This window comes from Maylandia zebra, linkage group LG15 (assembly GCF_041146795.1).
Source record: "Maylandia zebra isolate NMK-2024a linkage group LG15, Mzebra_GT3a, whole genome shotgun sequence".
In the NCBI taxonomy this organism is placed as follows: domain Eukaryota; kingdom Metazoa; phylum Chordata; class Actinopteri; order Cichliformes; family Cichlidae; genus Maylandia; species Maylandia zebra.
Genome location: NC_135181.1, coordinates 2788151 through 2803379, shown reverse-complemented (window position 1 = coordinate 2803379; position 15229 = coordinate 2788151). Strand labels below are relative to the sequence as shown.

The 15229-nt window shown below is 41.1% G+C and overlaps 1 protein-coding gene across 21 annotated transcripts in view; it reads left to right on the top strand.

The window, feature by feature from the left end:
- nrxn3b (neurexin 3b) overlaps positions 1-15229 on the top strand; it is a 328662-nt gene that overhangs the window by 5733 nt on the left and 307700 nt on the right. For 20 of the 21 annotated variants that reach the window (XM_076873680.1, XM_076873687.1, XM_076873683.1 and 17 more), the window contains exons 3-4: positions 4908-4925; positions 5323-5349. In XM_076873680.1, coding sequence (XP_076729795.1) covers positions 4908-4925; positions 5323-5349 — 45 coding nt within the window. The remainder of the gene's footprint in view (positions 1-4907; positions 4926-5322; positions 5350-15229) is intronic. The other variant, XM_076873666.1, reaches the window with a different exon arrangement.

The window sequence follows — 15229 nt, the reverse complement described above, 5'->3', positions numbered from 1 at the left end:
TGCTTCCAGGTATAGCGAAAAAAAAAGATTATATGATTACCCTTCATATTTGCTTTTTTGTTTTTTTGCATATGTTGCATCATTAAAATCATCTCATACCATGTGGCTGTAAGCAACGCAATAAATCTCAATACAAGCCTCTGAAAATTAGATTCAATTTCCATAACTGTGTTGCTATTCCCGCTGCACCTAATGCGATTTGTGCCACACCAAACTTCATTTATGAAATGCCTCGAAAAATGTGCATTGATTGCACAACAGTGTAATTTATATAAAGCAGGAGCATCTATACTCTGGCGTGTTTAAGCGGTTTAATGCAATTCATGCAGGACACCCAATGAAAATACCGAGGGTTTTGTTGCTCTTACGGCTTCTTTTAGTTCTTCTTTTGTTCTCAGCATTTCTTCTCCCTTCACAGTTATTACTTTTGATCAGGCAGTGGTGGGTATGGTATTAGCTGATATGACTAAAATTACAATACTGAGTTCTCTTTTTTCCCCCCTATTAAATGTATTCAGATTTTGCAAGGTGCTGCAGGACCTGAAGGTACACAAAGTTTGGTTGAGAAATAACTTCATGTGTTTTTCTTCTGCTTCTGTGCCAAGGCCATCGCTTTATTTGGAGAGTGTAATGAGATCCAGCTCTTTGAGGATATTCCACCCTATTCTATCATCTTCACACCCTAAAAGCTTTAGTTATTAAAAAAAGTTGTTTTTTTCTAATTGATACCTACGTGGTCCGACAAAACTTGCCACTGGTCTTTCCCTTCCTTTTCAGGAAATATATATTTAAAAAATAATCATGTTAAAATCTCTCATTGTTCAGAACACCCTGCTGCTTTACAGCCTTGAGATCAGTGCTAGCTGATGCCAAAAATAAGTTGCTCGTTTTTTTGCTATTCCATTCACCACAACACAAAATTTTCTCTTTTTTTCCATATTCAAGAACGGTAACCTTTTAAATACACAGTTTCACCATAACCTTACTCGCTTAACTATTTGTTTACGTGTATGGATTGCAGGAGATCCCTTTGTGTGAACAGACCCATGTCAAATTTCCTCCCCTGCTGACCCACTTCCTGCCTGTCTAAATCAAACTGACACGACTGAGGGATGACTCCATTTTGCCCGAAATCAGAGGAATGCTCACTGAAAGCTAGAGCGCTAATGACGAGCTATTTTAAACTGTATCTAATACAATTAAAATGTTTGTTTTTTTAAATGTCATCACTGCAGCGTGCCTTTAAAATGTGATTTTTTTGCTGTCTTTTGCTTCCCAATATGCACCAAAATTTGCTGATCAAATGAAGCTGTTCGGACGTCAGATCACGAGTGCTAGCCTGTGGCGTTGTTGAGGACAGCACGCGATGTGCTGGTTGCAGAGCAGTCGAGCAAACGGGCTGGACTTGACCTCTTTTCGCTTCATCCCATTTGCCCGCTGCCTGTGTCGAACAGTCGATAGAGGAGGAGCAGGAGGCCTGTTGGTCTGAGGGCTGACGGTGGAACTGTGACATCTTTGTGTTAGAAAGGCCGAGGTTTTAAGACGACTCAGTCGGGCGGTGGTCATATCTTAGCTGCAGGGCAGAACGAGTCCAATGTGTGAATTTACCACTGGCCTGTTGTACCCTAATTTGTCACAGGAAATTAGCTGTTGGACAACAAACCAACTCATGCTTACTTCCTTCTTCGTCCTTCTATCCTTCTATTCAGGCATCTGTTCTTCATTTTCCTCCGATTTCAGGCTATAAAAAAAAGGGGAGCTAGGGGAGGGTAGTCAAGTTAATTCCCCAGCTGAACTGACTGCTGCTCTTTTCTGCTCTCCCATTAACTGATGTGGCTGATTGTTGATTATGCCACAGAGACTGGGAACCATAATTAGGAGGATAATGAGAACAGAGATGGCTAATTTGCCTGGAAAATGCCTGCGCAAACACTGCCGTCAATTCAAACTGTCTGTCGGCAAACTCGTGAAGAGTTCTTTTACTGTTATGGCCACATGTCCACAAGTGGGCAAAGTACTTGTTGTTCATGCGGCGCTTGAGCACAGAATGTTTTCAGGGGATGTTCGCACACCTGTCCCGTCAGTATACTGTGATCATGCCGTACATTAATGAGCAATAAAATTAGCAATTTGTCAAATGTGTGAATATGTATATGTTACATTGTCGGATGCAGGAGTCCGGATGCATTTGCATTCACAGGCATGCGCGTGAATGCACGCGGATGCAGGCGAGGCCCTGGAGCTGCTCGTTAAAACGGGCAGATGGCTGACTGGCTGAGTAGACTGGGCCTTGGAAGAGTTTTCCCAGCCGTGTTTTTAATGGTAGCCTGCTAGCCGACTGGCCTGGAAGGGAAAATACAAGGACTGGGCAGAATTCACATGTGTGATGAGAAATGAGAAAATGGGAAAAGTGGGATAAAGCTTCTGTTTGCCACTTCACTGAAAAACATCCTTCTTGTTCCCACACTGGTATACCTCCCCCCCCCTTTTCTCATCTGTCATGAATTAGTGGGGGTCAACCTTCTGCTAAGGCATCATCATTTCACCGCAGTGATAATTATGAAATGGTTCCGTTCTCTGAACGCCTGCAAGCCCTTCCATGCTTTGCACCATAAACAGTTGGCCATAAAACACATGCTCAGTCTCGCCTCCTGTGTGGATCAGGATGTATCAGTGTGGCTAACTGCGTCATGGCGCATGGATTGAAATTAGACAGTACTCGCTCTCTGCATGCGTCGACCTTAGTGTGCAGATCTGTAGCTGTAGCTTTAGTACTTGACCTTGTCATTGATCATTCTTAAACTGCTTCTTTAAGCACAGCCATCGTTATTATTCTCCTGCTATTCCTTGTGCAAAGATCACTGTCTTTAATAGAAATGATCTGGATGTGAAATCTCTTTCAGTTCAGCTAACTTAGCAGCGGTGACATTATGAAATCTCTTGAATACCTTGTGGTTTTTCTGGTTACATAAAGGTATGCAGAAGGTCAAGGTTGTTAAGAGCTGCACAGGATTGTTTAATGAATATGTAAAAATGATCATCCATGTCCTCTTTCAGGATTCCACATCCTGCATTTGTAATGAGCAGTTTAAGGACCTCCTTTTTGCTTAAACAAATATGCAGGGACTCGTTGGAAGGTTAGTAATTGAAGGCTAGGGCAAGCAAACTGTTAAGTAAGTGCTGAAATGGTGCCTTCGGGCTTAGCTTTGGGGATTAATAAACAGACATGGAAAAAATGACAGTTACAATAATCTTACTATAAAAAGTAGGTCAGCGAGAAAAAAAATGGTGCAGGGACTTGCCTGATGCCAGTGCACGGGGCATTTGTGTCTAGTGCCCATGCTGAAAATTATGCTTGGATTTGAGTGGTGAAGCTGCTGGTAAAATAGAGCCAGGGATTACGCTCGGACCACATGTCCTCCACAGCACATTGGCTTGTTCTGAGCACCGTCGCGACAAGAGAAAAGGTTTTATCTACACGGAAACTGAGCATTTAACACACGCGCACGCACCATATCTGGACACAAGCATTTGCACAGTCAGGGAAAAAAATATGTGTACCTGCTGATTCAGGCACATAAATTCAAGCATTAAGTCCCCCCCCCCCAGGATCATCTCCTGAGAACTAGAACAGTGCTGCCGTCCATCAGCTGGCTTCTACCCTCCTTTCCCACACTTCCACCCATCGCCCTTCCCTTTCCTCTTCCAATGTCATTTTTCTTGTGTGGGAGGAGAGGCAGCATCCATTTTAGACTCCCTAAAGGAGACAGGAGGAAATCTTCACCTCGTCTGCACCATCCCCTGCTGCAGAATTTGCCTCCCTACTCCTCCTCTCAAATGATATATCTGTCGTGGGTTGAGTTTGTTAAATTTAACATTAAACAAGGACTTAAAGCTGTCAGGGAGGCGGGTGGGAAAAAAATGAAACACAGAAATCCCTGGATGTATCTAGTAGTACAAAACAGGCCACTCCTCTTTGTAGACTGGGCAGAGATCAAAGCGCATCGCTAAGTCACATTAATATCTGATATCTCGCGTTAGAGCCAATATTTAAAATGTCTGATGTAGTCTGTCTTAATTAAGATGTGTTTAATTTTCCTCTCATCAGTTTTTGATGCTCTTTGGGGGGCACCGATTACAAGCGCGAGTATTCCTATTAGGATGCGAGCTTCAGGTTTGTGACTAAAGAAGAATAATAAATATATAACAGACTCAACTGATGTTGAATCCACTCAGTCATCTGTAATGTTGCCTAAATCACACTGGCATGTCTGAGACCCACAAGGTGTCACTGACGGGTGAGCTCTCGGTGAGGATGTTTGCCGCGAGCGAAGCTTAACATGCGGCTTTTTTTCTTCTTTTTTTGTAATGTTGCCGTGCTCCACTATTAGCTACACCGGGACTCCCACTGTGAGCATTCTTCTGAGAAACCACAAGGGGCGTGTGATTGTGGGTGAGCGATAAGTTGAAGAAGAGGAGGTGGAGGAGAAAGGCATGGGTCTGAGAACAAGCAATCCTGCAATCCATAAAACTCACACCATAAATCCTCAACAGCGTGGATTTATGCATCATTTTACGTGTTCAAGGGACTCTGTGTGATGCGGAATATTATGCTACAATGACAATATTCGAAATGTGGAAGAGTTGTTTGCACAAATGTCGATCTGGATCCCGTGGGGGCGGGACAGATTCAGTTTTATGCCTTTTTCTTTCCACAGGTGTTCACACTGAAATAGTTTACAATCAGACATGTCAAGAGGGCGCCTCTTTGCTCCTTACATGATCGCCAGTGTGTTAGGGGTTTGGTTTTTTTGCATGTGTAGATGCAACATGCAAAAGTGGTTGTAGAGTGTTGCTAATGCGATGCTTCTCTTTGCTCTCTCTCTCTTTTCCTGACGTTTCCACAGCAGTCCTGAGAAAACCAGGTGAGTCTCCAGGCAAATGAGGTCACAGCTTCAGTTTAACTGCTGCAGCCATTCACGTCCCATCCAGTTATAAGTTATTTATGCATTCACCTTTAAAACGCAAGCAAATTTTTTTTTACCACAAGTTCTGTTTTAACTCTTAGATTTGACCTTTATTCAGCAAACACCCTCCACAGTTACTTTACATTCACGCAGACTGTTCCTCGTATAAGTCATTTGTCTGTTTCAGTGGAAAGCTTTCGAATGCACTTGGGGAAGCTTTGCCTTTAGTGTGATAGCCATTCTTTGCCATTATGCAAAGCATGCACAGTGACAATACAACTGTAGTATTGGCGTGTTGTGTTTTTTCTCAATTTTTCCTCTCTGTTCTCCTGTCTGTTTGATTTTTCTCTTCAAGGCCTCGCACACCTGAAGGCAGAGCAAGGTACTCTTTCCTCTTTCTTTGTAGATATCTCTTTTATTTATTTGTTTTTTAGCTCACTAACCCCTGTGTTGGTTGTGAGCTGTAAATTTACAGTGTGCGCCTGCACTACCTGTCCGTTTGCATTTGCGTGTTGCTGTGCGGCTACTGCAGAGAGGTGGGGTGGGGGTGGGGGGATGACTGTGTGTGTGTGTTTGGCGCAGAGGGGTGCACAACAGCATGGCATGTCCCACATCTCACCTTTGTCTCTCTCTCGCTGTGCTCGTGTGTGTCCTCAGCCTCGTTTCATCCAGGTCTCTGTGTATTACATAATTGTGTACTACTCTCACTTCCACAGCAAACAAGCAGTGACACGGTCCACTGTGTGGGAGCGGGGATGGTGGGGATGGGGTGAAAAAAAACAGGGAAGCTCGGGGGTGGGGTTGGGGGTGGATAAGGAAATCACTGGAATTTGGGGAGACAGCTCAGAGGAGAAAGAAGCTTATCTGGGATAGAGAGGGGTGAAAGGGAACAATAAGGATCAAAGAGTGTCAAGGTAAGGTGCATGTAGGAGAAATAGTAGCAGGGTTTGCATTCATATTTGATGAATCTGCAGCAACACAATTTACACTCTACATCCACTGCCAGTGTAAGATAATATTGAAGTCTGGGTGGTGGATGGGTGAAGACAGCAGAGCCCATTTCTGAAGTGGCACATTCATGGAATGTGAATTACTATTACTATGATTAAAATGGACGGAGCCGCTTCCTTTCTGTCGGATCAAATTCAGTAAAGCTGCATTTGAGAATCTATTTTTTGGAATAAGCTTAAAAATATCAGCGTTCACAGGCTCTTAGTTACTCTGCAATTTAGATTTTTTTTTTCAGATCTCGCTGGCTTGTTGAAAGGGAGTCTGAGACTTATTGTATTTCAAAATCAAATTCAATCTAGCTCTCCAGGAGTCCAAGATTATTAAGTTTGGCATAAAGTAACTGTGACTTTTCTCTAATTGTGCCCAAGTGTTTTCAGCTTTCACTTACCTAAACCGAACTATAACTGTGTGCCGATATTACAGAGAAAGGATGTTCGTTCTTGTTCTTGGAAACAACATTTGGCCATGGCTTCCAGTCATATGACGAGTTTGGAGTTTGCTCAGCTATCATGAGCAAACTATGGCTTATTTACAGTACCGTGCAAAAGTCTTGAGCCACCCATCATTTTTTAAATATTTTGCTTCCAAAGAGCCAGACTTGTCATTTTTAACCTCCTAAGACCCGAACTCCTCCACAGCATGCATTTTTAATTTCTCTTGGATATTTGAGCTGATTGGGTCCTGATGAATGTAAAAACAGAATTACCAGATTTTTTTTTTTTTTTTTACCAAATTTTTGTTTCTAAGAAAAATGAGAGCCACATATGAGGATATTTGTTTAAAATTTCAATAGAACAGTAGCATATAATGTCCTCGTAAGTGGATATCAGGCCCTTGTAGAGCAAAATTGAGTATTTTGGTCTAAATAACCCAAAATGTGATGTCCACATATGTGGACGCAGGTCCGTTAAAGTAGTCTTGAGCAATAGTTCTCCAGGTCTTTCTTTGGACAATAGCTGCGTTTACACCCAGTTTCAGTTTAGTCCTTGTACCTGAGCATTTTCACAGCAATGTTTTTTGTTTGTTAATCCACTTAACAAATCTATGGACCTGAATGAATCATTCAAACATAAAAGCACCTCCTGACCTGTGTTGTGTCTGCACATAATGAATAACTTAGCAAACAACCCATTTTTAACTCTATTAGCAGCAGTTTGTCACAAAAACATACATTTTTTGAGAGTTTAGACACTCTTGAGGAAAAAAGGTAGTTATCCCAAATAGTGACTTAGAAAAATATAAAGAAATGACTTTTGCACAGTTCTGTATATATACTTCAGCCAAAACTATGACAAATAGCCAGCGAAAACCTTAGCCGTAGACCTCAACTCTATTAAAACAACACACAACGGCATAAACAAAATGAAATCTAGAAAAAGAATTGTTGAGATTTTGAAGTGTCAGTTGTGTGCTGCCCGTGTGCGCTTCTCCCATTACTGCACAATTTGCATGATTGTCGACATGTTGCATGCAAGTGTCACAGGCTTTATGTAGACTAACAATAGCTTAAACCTACTTTTTGTTGTCTTTTTCTGGTGCTCTGCCTTGGATGACACTCTTCCTTCTTTTATCTCTACGGATCCTTTCTCCTCTAGGTAGAAGCAAAGGTACAGCAAATCCTTTTTCCCCTACTTTTCTTTCATCTAAGCTGCGAGAGATCTCTCTGTGTGTTTACATTTATGGGCTGAATTTTCACTGCCGCTTATTTTTAATTCACTTTGAGTGATTATTTAACATATTCATTTGCTCATCGTGGGAGGGAGCCAGGAAAGTCACAGGACCTGATGCTTTCCAGCTAACGAGCGGCCACAGTTATCGTTGCGTGAACGATGAATGAGTGAGTGGAGAGATGAGAGAGGGTGGAAAAAAACACAGTGTCAGTATCGCATACTAAATGAGTCTCTCTTAATTATCACGTTAAATATAAATGATGAGAAAAAATGGATTAATCATTGTCTTAGCAAGCAGTAAATATTAATAATAGCCTGTCTGTGTGAAGATGCCTGTGTTGTGACAGTTCTGTGTCTCGGAAAAAAAAGAGTAATTGGTGAATTTGACCTAACATTTAACTTCATTTAAATGAGACCATAGAAGCAACCTCTGTGTAGTGCAATTGTGCAGACAATATTCTCATTCTACACTGATCAAAGCCATGTGGCCCGTTTTCGTTAGTTGTGTGTGTTTGTGCGTTTTTACAGGATGTCCTGCCACGTTTGTGTGCTTCTCAGTGTCATCTTGATTGATATCAGTTTTAATGAAAATAGCATATTTCCTCATTTAAAGTAGCTTGCATGAGATGTAGTCATGTGCACAAGTGTCCCATGTTCACAACAGTGGATTGGTTTGATTGATTGTGAGCCCGCCTTCTTAGCTACTGTTGACAAACCTTATCAGTCTTTCTGTTCTTGCACGTTGCATATTGCTGTTTGCTCTAATAATGGGGGCGACTTTGACACTTGAAACTTTGAGTTATTTTGGAATCAGTCACTCCTTGCTTTCAGCAGAGGTAAAAGCAACAGCAGGTTTTCTCATTTTTAGCCTGCAGTCATTCAGTTTACTGACTGAAATGACTGCAGGCAATTTGATCAGCTTAGTAGATTTGATCAGCACTGCTTGGCTAATTAAGCTAACAGTAGCTCCTTGTAATTAACACGGGTTCGTGTTAAAATTTCATAAAGAGAGTCTTGTAAAAAGGATCTGAAAGAAGAGCTATTTTGCTCATTTGCACCTTCAAATTTTCGTTTGTAGCTTTGCATGGTTAACAGTTCAAAAATAATCCTCATTTCTCTTTCACTGGGTTTTTGTGCAGTCCCACAGTTCATCCTCTGTTTTAGTTCCTCTCCCTCAAAGCCTCTGCTCGCAGACAGCACACACAGAGTTGTGTGCCATGTTCAATATGAGCATCCACCCTTTTAACAGTATATGTACTATACTGGTACCCTTTATATTTACCCTTGGCTTCATGTATCATATGGTCAGTCTGAGGCTACGCGTTCCTAAAGACAGTAGGCAAAACTATAGCATCCTACCTGAAAAAGGCTTTCTGGATGAAACTTTGACAAACTTGACACAAACGTCCTCAGATCCATCAGTTCAGTCTGTCTCCTAAACTCTGATAGCGGTCAGGATCGGTTTTCACACGGTGGAAAAATGTTACAGTGGATGTGAACAACCTGTAATCTTACAAAGTGATGCAATCTAGTGATTTCCTTGGTCTTGGATACGATGCTGGGTTTCTGCTCTATGTAGTAAGCAGTCAAACACACTATATACCATCACTTATATTTTGCTTTTGTCTTCTAGGGCCACAGTAAACTCCATACCCCCCACTGTTTTGATACAGAGTTGATAGTTCTGCAACTTCCATCACATCGTTAAAAATCCCAATTCCAATAAAGTTAGGACACTCTGTAAAATTTAAAAAAGAAAAAAAAGACCTCAGAAATCCATAGTTTGTTCAACTGAGCTGACAGATAGTGAATTTTGAAAGTTTGCCTGAGCCAATGCAGAGATTTCCAGGACAGAATCCTCCCTGTTATCTATACAGTGCAGTCTGACAGATAATAGGCATCTAACATTGATCATTACTGTCCACTGTGAACAGAGATTCCTCCAGAATTTCTGAACCTTTTGATTAAATTATGTTCTGTATACAATGATATAGTCAAAGTCATTGCAATTTTACGTTGAGGAACATTTTTCTAAGGTTGTTTTATAGTTTTGGATGCAGTTTTTTCCCCCAGATTGGCGAGCCTTTGTCCATTTTTATGTCAAGGGGTGTGCTGTGGCAGGAAGGAGGAAGGACCCAAACGCAGGACTCGTACACGAAGGAGTAAACTCCAAATGGCAGCTTTATTGCTGGAGAAACATGTAATACAAGAAAACTAGACTAGAAACTCAAAACATGAAGCCCAAACTAGAAAAACAAAACCGGGAAACAGAGAACCAGAACATTGCCAGAAGCATGGAAGAAATACACAGCACAGTGAGGGGATGACACAACAACAGAGAGAGGGAAATAAAGGGCTTAAATACACAAGGGACTAACGAGGGAATTTGAAACAGGAGGGAATCACAGCTGGGACTAATCAGATATCACGAGATGAGGAGGAAGCAAAACTGAATGCGCTGACATAGGACTATCAAAGTAAAACAGGAAACACAAGACAGGCACAGAGACACGGACTTGACACTGAAACATCAGGAGCAGAAGGACAGGAGAAGAAAACTGTGACATGAGACACGACTGACTGTGGAACATGAAAATAGACATGAAGACAGAACTAAACATGGGGGGCACAGGAACAACACCCCAGAACTAGAAATCACGAAACACTGAAGAACTGTAGAGCTAGAAATTACAAAAGACAGAACAATGAGAAAACTAATAAATTACGATATATAAAATAATTAAAACATAAACACTGGGTCACCAGACTCAGGACCATGACATTTTACCTCAGAGAAGCTCTGCTTCTCTGAGATACTCTTTTAATACCATATCACATCATATTACTGATTGTTGGAAATTAACCCATATGGAAAAGATATATATAAATCTTATAAAGTTTGTATCTGTCTTGTGTGAAACTTGAATGAAAAGCATACAAGAGTGAAAACAGATATAAGATCCCTTGAAAAATTCTATAAATGAAACTTGTATGTTTTGGATACTTAATAAAACAATATATGAAAGTAATGAGAAAGTGGCCACTTTCATGAGTAAATCATATGATTTATGATTCACTATATGAAGTAGGCCACATCTGATGCAAGTCTTTTATAAGCTCTTACTATTTCTTTTCCATATGGGAACCTAATTAGTTGCTAAATGTGTCTCTGTTGTTTTTTAATCTTTCCATCCTTTTGTCGCCCCATCTCAACTTTTTTTGAGACATCAAAGTCAAAAAACTTTATTTATCCCCAAGGGGCAATTAAGATAGACATGTTGCTGTTATCAAATTCAAAACGAGCTAATATTTTTTTAAAATCAGAATTTATGTTTTCCATGTTCTGTTGTGAGTAAAATATGGATTTATGAGATTTGCAAATCACAGTATTCTGTTTTTGCTTACAGTTTACACTGGCTCCCAACTTTTTTATATCTGGGGTTTTATTATTATTAATCCTTTATTTATCCAGGTAAAAAATCTCATTGAGATTAAAAATCTCATTTCCAAGAGAGACCTGGCATCATAGCAACAAAAGTCACATACCACATAGGTCTATGTGGTATGTAGACGTCTTTATGGGAAGACGTCTACTGCCTGCAGTGTCTAAATGATAGTTCTGATTGGGTAGTCATTGTTTTGATGTGACTCTATGTGAGCAGTTCAATATCACCAATTTCCCGGGACCGTAATGTATCTGCTGACTTTTTACACAGATGGAATTACAATGAAGCTTCACTGTAATGTGTTTGATTTACCCATTGCCTATCAGACTGACTTTTCCCTGTGTATGGGCTAAAACTGAATTCCCCTGCATTTATATCACTTAAGCAAAATAGGTTGTAATGTCTATGTAGTTAGAAATCCTAAAGCTCTGTTGCACAACAGAAGGAGCCAGATATGATACACGGGACTTTCTATGCAACTCTCTTGGGGATTTTATTTTCCTCCCACAATCTGAGTCAGTCAGATGGACTGATGATTTAAAGTTACTAATAGGTGTAAGTGGGACTATTGTCTCTAGACTTGTGTGACATATGAATCAATATGTAGCCTTTTAATCAAGGAATGCTTAAACATGATACAATATGACTCTAAAACAGAGACAGCAGCCAAGCCAGTGTTCACATTACACTGTGATGAGTAAAATGAGGACATGCCACGGTCCCAGTGTTATTAGATCCATGTCTCTGCAGTAGTGTGTGTGTCTGTGTGTGTGTGCTGTAAATGGCACAGCGGTCAAAGGGCACAGTAAACAGGAGGCTGGGGAAAATAGACTACACAAAAGACCCGAGTCCACCACAGAAAAAAAAGGAGTAAAAAAGAAAAATGATAGCTGCAGCCAAAGGGCCAGGCGAGAGTGTCAGTGTTGCAAGATTATATACTTGTAATGAAAAATGTGGAGCACCTTGTCATCCCTCTACTCAGATCTGGGGCTGATATTGCACGTAACCGTTAAGCCATCTATAGGGAAAGTTTTAGTCGCTTGCAATCCAAGAGAACCCCATTGTTCTTGGCTCAGAGATGCAACTTTTTGATGCATAGCATAAGTTGACATGGCAAACTTTTGTATAAGCTATGGCAGTGGACTGTGCTCCAGTTAGTAACATTGCTCTAGTTAGCAAAATGCTGAACTTCAGGCTACAGATATTTTCAGATTTGAGTGCCTCGTTTATCTAATTAATGTAAATGTGTGGTGAAGATTTATTCTTATGAGCAACTTTATTACTGAATTTAACCTATTTTGTCTTTGGGAGATGGAAAATAGGGCAGCATTTATAACAATCCAATTTCAGTCATACTTTTATGTCATCCAGATAATGAGCTTAGTCAAAGGAGACGCCATAATGTTCATTGTTGGTTTCAATATTTTGAGTTTGGTTATCTGTAGATAGTAACTGTGCTTCAGCTGCCAGACACATCAGCTGTTACATGTATCACATCAACACTTGAGGTGTTAATGTCAATCACAGATTGAATGTGTGCTATGTTTATTAACACGTCGAATTAACACGTTGAAACAAGGTTATTTTCTACTGTGTACTTAGCTGTACAATGAACAAAATTTATACCCTTAATGGTAATTATTCCACAAGATCCTATTTTTAACAGAGAACAACCACTCAGTACATTCAGTTCCCTTTTACATGATGATTTTTCCCCCTATGTCTCATGAGAGGTGTGCCTCCATCCAGACATCTGGTGTTCATCTGGTGGTAACACTATCAATATCAGAGATGAGACTGCAAGGCAGATTGCACGTTTCACTACCTGGCTTTTCTCTGAGTTTTAAGAATGTTAAAGCCCAAATGAATTGTAGTCGAATCCAGGCACACACTTAAGAGAGACAGAATATTTTCACAGTTTGTAATAAATGCAATGTAAAGTTGATTCTGTTCACACATAGTCAAAGGGTGGAAGTTGTCTGATACAGTGACCTTAAGAGCTCATCTCACCTTTATGGGGATGATGTGGTTTTATTGGTTTCACTGGGCAGTGACCTCCAGCTCGTACTTGGGAAATTGATGCTTGAGTTTGCAGCAGCTGGAGTGAGAATTAGTACTTCAACGTCCAGGAACTTTGAAGTGCTAACTTTGAGGTCAGGCACGAGTTACTGTTCTAGTTGGAGGACTTGTTGATGATTGAGGGGAGAGATGGATTGGTGTGGGGTCAGCGGTGATGTAGACTTTGTACTGGTCTGTTGTGGTGAGTTGAGCTGATGGTGAAAACAAAGCTGTCGATTTACCGGTTGATCTACTTTCCTACACACACCTGTAGTCGTGATCTCTGGGTAGAGACCGAAAGAAGAAGATCACGGATCCAAGTCACTGAACTGAGCTTCCTCTGAAGGGTGGCTGGGCTTCATCCTATATGGACAGGGTAAAGAGCTAGGTGTTTGGGAGGGACTCAGAGTCGAGCCTTTATTCCTCCACATCGCCATTTGATGTGGTTCAGGCATCTGACCAGGTGTCTCTCAGGAGCTGGTGTTGTAGGCATCTCACACAAGGAGAAGGCCCTGAGGCAGAGCCAGGACATGCTGCATTTCTGCTTACACTGCTGCCCCTGTGACCCTGGACTTTGGTAAGTGGCAGAAAATGGATGGATGGCAATCCAAAGGTGGTAATAATACATCCGACATTACTACAGGCTATTGGACAGAACTGAAATGTGCCAGATTTCTTTTTCTATAATTGCACTCCCAGTACTGTGAATGATCCTGAAAAGGCTACTGGCTTTTTCTGTAATGGAACAGTATGGACAGAGCGCAGGCACAGCTACAGTAGCTTGTCCCCATTGCCAAGTTGTCAGCGGTCCACTTTAGAGAGCAGTTAGTCCTTGGAGAGCGGGAGAGCGAGAGAAAGGAGTTCAGCCCAAGTCTAATCCCTCAGCATGAAGGCTTAGGACTAAGAACTTATTCTCCACTTCTGGAGTCACTCTCCCTAATTATCCCCTCAAAGTCCTGCCGCAGACTTCCAACTGACAAGATTTTTGCTTTCTGCCTCTGCAGCACTCATTCTGTTTCTGTCTCCTCTATATATACGCTCTCTCCCTGCACGTCACCGTTTACTTGATTCCTTCTTTCTCAGTTGGCCTCTCTGCCTTTGTCCCAACCCATTCATCTCTGTCTGCCTCGGTATCCTAGCCTTTCTCACTTTTGCTCTCCTCATCTTCCTCTTAGCTTTCTCTTCTGTTTCTCTACTTCAAAGTCATGTGGGCGTCACGTGTCTCAAATCACAGTCAGGTTTAAGATGGGAGTGCTTACTGCTGCCCACAGATGCTGCCAGGCTTCAGTGGCATTTATGAAGAGCTCTGTCCATACGCCTCTTAGCTTTTTGGTTTGGTCACCGGACTCGGACAGTACTACACCAGAGTACTCTAGTAGTCGCAGTGGTTTCAGAAAATACTGTAACTATACCTTCAGCACTCATGTAAGATTTATTTTAAACGTTAAAGGGCAGAAAAAAGATTGTATTTTTGCTTCAGAACAAATTTGCAGCGTATGTGTTTTTTTTCTATTGCTGTGTTGTGTTGCATTACTTGATATGTCAATCCAAGGAATGATTACATTTCTCCTCTTCTGAGTGGTTGATGTGTGTTGATGCTTGAAAATTTGTGAGTGACATATAATTCATGTCAGGATGTTAGCAAGTTAACACAGTGGGTGCTGGTGTTTTGAGACAAGTCATGAGCTGCCACTGAATGCCGGACTTCACTGGCTCCAGCATCAGCTTTCAATCGCTGTCACCTGAATCAGTGCTGGTTAAGTATGAGGGCAATAAGGCTAAGTAAGCCGCTGCAAGCCACAACTGCAAGTAGATCTGAGGGTAATGTCGGCACAACTTAAGTTGTACGTTTGCAAGAAATTTTATGCTGAAATAATAATAGCAGACATGGAACCAATGGGCTAACATGCACCTGCTCTTATTCATGTAATTCCCAAATCGAGAACTATATGAATTAATTATCCCAGTATAAGTGCTATTAGGGAATGACATTAACCGCTGTTTTCATAAAAAAGACAGCTGCTTTTACTGGTAGAAGCTTGAGTCATTTATGTTTTATATTAAAGCTATTATTGAT